At 44.9% G+C, this 5,314-nt stretch overlaps 1 protein-coding gene across 5 annotated transcripts in view; it reads left to right on the top strand.

Moving 5' to 3' along the window:
- Positions 1 to 3,327, top strand: part of LOC118592729 (torsin-1A-interacting protein 2-like) — a 37,230-nt gene extending 33,903 nt beyond the window's left edge. For all 5 annotated transcript variants that reach the window (XM_036201755.1, XM_036201754.1, XM_036201753.1 and 2 more), the window contains one exon: positions 807 to 3,327. In XM_036201755.1, coding sequence (XP_036057648.1) covers positions 807 to 1,564 — 758 coding nt within the window. In that variant the 3' untranslated portion in view covers positions 1,565 to 3,327. The remainder of the gene's footprint in view (positions 1 to 806) is intronic.
- Positions 3,328 to 5,314: the final 1,987 nt, after the last annotated feature.

Here is a 5,314-nt window from a genome sequence, read left to right as displayed (position 1 = left end):
ACTGAGGTTCACTGTGCAGCCCAGGCTAGCCCTCAGACACATGGCAGTATTCCTGCCTCGGCCTCCAGAAGCTGCCTCTTGAGTCAGAGGCTGCTAGTGTCTCAGATTGTACACTCAGGCCGTTTGCTTTCCCCTTTGAGACCCAGTCTGCACCTGTAGCACAGGCTTCACAGTCCTCCCACGTGCTGAGATGTATAGACTGTGCCACCCTGTCTGGGTCGTTTTTAAGTTTTGGTTGCAGAATGGTCTGCTCTGGCCAATGTGTACTTTTAGAAAGTGGAAGAAAGTTCTCGTGACTACCTTTCAAAAGAATCATTGAAGCCAGGCTGCAATGGCGCACGCCTTTAATCCCAGCACTCGGGAGGCAGAGCCAGGCGGATCTCTGTGAGTTCAAGGCCAGCCTGGTCTACAGAGTGAGATCCAGGACAGGCACCAAAGCTACACAGAGAAACCCTGTCTCCAAAAACAAAAACAAAACAAAACAACAACAACAAAAAAGTATCATTGACTATAACAAAGTGTATGAACAACTTTGACATAGATCGTCTGTCTTCAAATAGCTTCAAGAGATTAGAGAAGGTATTTCTGTCAGACTTTTTGTTTGCTTTCTGTGTAGACCATACTGGCCTCAAATTCAAGACCATCCCCCTCCTCAGCTTCTGTTAGACACTGACAGTACAGGAGAGTCAGGCAAAGGGAACTCCCGTCGTCAGAAGGCTGACGGAAACCTGTTTGGTTGCTGCCTCCCACCAGCTTTGTTCCCGACTCACAGTCTTCTCATTTTCTGTTATCTTCTCATCTGGCAGGGCCTGTGTTTCTTGGCTGCCTCGTAGTGGTTCTTGTGCTAAGTTCCGTCAACAGCTACTATTCCTCCCCAGCCCAGCAAGTGCCCCAGAACCCGGCTCTGGAGGCTTTCCTGGCTCAGTTTAGCCAACTGAAGGATCAATTTCCAGGCCAGAGTTCCTTTCTGTGGCAGCGAGGACGTAAGTTTCTCCAGAAGCACCTCAATGTCTCCAGCCCCACTGAGCCTGCCACCCTCATCTTCACGGCTGCCAGAGAGGGAAAGGAGACGCTCAGGTGCCTGAGCCACCACGTTGCCAATGCCTACACCTCCTCCCAGAAAGTGACTGCCGTCTCCATAGACGGAGCCAAAAGAGCCCAGGAGGACAGTGATACCGTCAAGCTGTTGGTTGACCTGGAGCTCAGCCATGGATTTGGGAATGGCCACAGGGCGGCTGTCATCCACCGCTTCGAGTCCCTGCCTGCAGGCTCCACCCTGATCTTCTACAAGTACTGTGATCACGAGAACGCTGCCTTTAAAGATGTGGCCCTGGTCCTGACCGTCCTGCTGGAGGAGGAGACATTAGCAGCAAGTGTAGGCCCCAGGGAGACGGAAGAAAAGGTGAGGGATTTACTCTGGGCTAAATTCACCAACTCTGAGACTCCCAGCTCCTTCAGCCACATGGACTCAGACAAACTGAGCGGGCTGTGGAGCCGCATCTCCCATCTGGTGCTGCCCGTCCAGCCCGTCAGGAGCATCGAAGAGCGGGGCTGCCTTCTGTGAAGCCAGGCTCAGAGGCGGTGTGGAAGGGACAGGTCTGAGAGCTCCCTTCCCCTGGGAGGAGCAGACAGCTGAGGGGCACATGACCTTATTTTAGAAAAGAAGCTTTCTTTCTTTTTTTTTTTTTTTCCTTTTTCCTTTCGTAAAAACTTTTCTAATCTAAACTTTGATAAATCTAACAATTGGCCTGATGGTTTTCTTTGCCTTTTTAAGCAAATCAGGCTTAGAGTACAGCATGACGCATAACATGGAGGGATTGTTTAAATGTCCAGTCCATGTGCAGAATCATTGCACAGGAAAATCCGATTTTCAGAGGGGCTTCAGCAGGGCTGCTGCCTTGGGAGGACTCCACAGGGCCTCTTGGACAGTGTTTGGACTCAGACAAGTAATTCCAGTGATTTCAGGGAACGCTCCTACCACATAGGAAGTATTTAAGACTCACTTTAATAAGGCAGTTGTTGGGTTGTGTCTTACACAGATTTGCACTTTGAGTAGATGAAAACAGGAAACTAGAATTCAACCCTCCAAATCCTACCTAAGAACTTGGTTCGTGTATGCTTTTATTCCACTAAGGAGCTGAGGTAAAAACAGCTTCGTTAAAACACAAACGTTCCCGGGTACTAGAATCAATGTAGAAATTGTTAGTAATCACTGGGGATGAAGAAATTCCAACTGGCTGTATCGTCTCTCTGTGCCTACCAGCAGCCCCTCCTTCACATGAGAACACCTCTGCTTAACGTTTTCTGTTAAGATTTCAGGGGAGCAGTGTTTCACTGAGAAGGAAGTTTGAACACCATTGACGCGGCGAAAGCACATTCTAGAAGCTGTGACCTCGGATAGGAAGAGATGGAAGCGATAAAGCTTAGGCGTAGGGAGATGGAGTAAGGTTTGCTGTACAGGGCGGCAGAGACCTGTAGCCGAGCTAGGGTAGGGTGTAGAGGCGTGGTCTCTGGCTTTGTTCATTTCTCTTGATCACTTCTGCCTCTGATGCTGGGAATTCATGGTTGTCTGTGTGAGGGTTTGGGTACTGTTTCCGAAGAGACGTCGGTCTCAGCAGCTGGCAAAACTTTACCCCATGGGATCTGCTAGGCCATGATGGGACATTTTGTTCGTTTCTTGACAGCTAGTTAGAAATGCCATTGGAGAAGGAATTGGAGAAAGATAGGAGAACATCCTCCAAAGGGAAGAGAAGGAGGAACCATGGCCAGTACGGGTTGTTAAGCCATGTCCCGTGGTGGTTAGACTGGGTCCAGTAGCTGTCGATCAGCATACGGACTCTAAAGCGCTTGTAAAATGATCTGGTGTGTTCCATTACGTGGACGGGAATAGCTCTGGAATTTTGCACTTGGTTTTGGCTCGTCTGCTGCTATGAGATCATGTATATAATTAAGAAGTTAAGTTATTTGAGTCTGGAGGGATTTTAGGAAACACTAAGAAGATCTCTATTGATAGTTAAAAGAATCATAGAGACATGGGGTGGGGAGTGATCTGAGAACATTTGCCACAGAAAGAACACAGATTGGCTTTGGCCAGAGCCTTCGGTGTACTCAGTTAAGTGTGGACGCACACATGAAAACACAGTACACATTTGGGATTTTGAAGGAATCCTCAATAGATTTGAGAAAAGACCCTAAAACACAAAGTTTAAGCATAGTGAATGGAATTTGAGTTCCAACCCAATGTAAAACAGAAGGACTGAAGAAAAATCTGTATGCCATATTTGATTTTTTTTTTCCTCTGTATTTCTAGACTTCTATTTGTTTGTTTTGAACGCTAGTGGCTTGTCTTATAGCCCTGGCTGGCCTGGTCCTCCCTCTGTAGCCAAGGCTGACTTTGAACTTACAGTAATTTTCCCTGCCTCAGTTTCCTAAGTGCTGGGGTTATAGATGTGTACCATCATTCTCAGCTTTAATTTCAGCTCTTAGCTGTTAACATGTTAACATTAACATGTTAGTATATCACATAGAACCAAAGGTGCCTTGCAGAACTGTTATGTTGGCCTTCAACCTGTGCTACCTCAGACTGCAGAGGAACGGGTAAAAGTATTTGTACACAGTCTGTGTTGGGTGGCTCTGATCACAGGTGAAAAACTTTCTTCATTCAGTTGAATATAGTTTTACATAATTTGCTGTCAACATAAATTTAGGATATAATACATTTCTAAAATTTAGTTAATTTTCAATTATTTTTTTTTACTGTTGACTTTGTTAAAATACACTTTTCCTTCTATACATAAGTGCAATCAACTGATACTAATCAGTTTTCTATCCACTATTTCCCTTTATTTAATTTTTTTTTCAGTAGCGGGGATTGAACCCAGGGCCTTGCCATTTGAGGAAAGTGCCCTACCGCTAAGCTACATCCGCAGACCTCTTACACATCATTTTGAAAAGAAGCATTCATTAGTTGGGAGCCAGAACGAGTGACTGTTTTTGATGCAGTCCCTACATAGCCCAAACTAGTGACTCTCAGGCTCTAGACTTCTGTGTGGTGGGATTATAGGAGTGTGCCACCACACCAACTTAATGTAATTACTTTTTAAACAAAAATATGTTTTAAAATGTCACGTAATTAAAATCTGCTATCTGATGTATCGTCATCTAGTCCATTGTTTTTCACTTTTTTTCAGTTGTTCAGCCTCTTGTGTGGGTAGTCATTATTTGTGATTAATTTGCTTGACTTAGAAAAATTATTTGCAGCTACATGATAGCACACACCATGTTTGAACATCACAGTTCAATTAGTATCATAGAACAAAAAGACATATATTGTTTGTTTGTTTTTTAAATGGGAATCTCTTCTTGAGTAATACCACGTCCCAGAAGCAAGCAGGGGAATTGGAAATTGTTTTTGGACTTGGGTTTTTCCCTTTCAGGGTAAAATTCAGATTTTTAAGTTAGCTTTGAGAGATTAGCAAAGAAGTTCTAGAGAGTTCTTACCATGGAAATGATTTTGTAAATGTCACCTGGAAGCCCTCAGGCTTGGGGTAGTGAGGCTTGGCCTGTGGCACACCCCAACTGTTGGCTGACGGTAGATAGAGTGTTGCCTCACAGCCTTTGGTTTATACTTCTCCTTGCTAAAGACAGGAGCGCTGTGAGCACTGATGTTAGGATATGACAGACAAAGGCCTGGGAAGGTGGAGATAATGCAGCAAGATGATTTTCACCGACACTCTTACTCTCTCTAGCTAACCGAGACTTCTTAACCACTGGTTTTGCCTGTGTGCATTTACAAATTAAATGGCTTTGACAGTATTGATGTCAGACTTGCTCATGGCACCATGAGTGCTTTCTGCATTTGTTTCCATATTGATGATGTTGAATGTGCCTTATTCAAATCAGTTGCTGGTTAATATACAAATAAATCTCCTTAATTGTTCCTAGTTGACTTATTTTTGACTAAAAGCTCCAAAATAAAGAGTTACAGAAACGGGCATGTGGTCATTAATGGTGGGAAGGGTCAAAAGTAAGTACCCTGGAAACACCAGGCAGTGTCGGTGGCCGTCACGGAAGAGGTACAGTGCTAGCAGCGTGTCTAGAACACTTGGCAGTGCTTATGTAGCATTTTATTCCCACTGGACCGGCTCTCTCTTGACTAGGGAAGAGGGAAACAGTAAACACAACCTTGAGAGCTGTTCCAAATGTGGGGTGTGCCAACTGGGGATGTAGTAAGTGTGTGTGTGTGTGTGTGTGTGTGCGCACGTGTCAAACATCTTGTATGTTGGAAGTAGGAGGTAGTTTGTGTCAAAAATTC

The sequence above is a fragment of the Onychomys torridus genome, chromosome 11, assembly GCF_903995425.1.
Source record: "Onychomys torridus chromosome 11, mOncTor1.1, whole genome shotgun sequence".
NCBI classification, from domain to species: domain Eukaryota; kingdom Metazoa; phylum Chordata; class Mammalia; order Rodentia; family Cricetidae; genus Onychomys; species Onychomys torridus.
The sequence above is the reverse complement of the archived record's forward strand: the minus strand, read 5'-3'. Positions and strand labels throughout refer to the sequence as shown.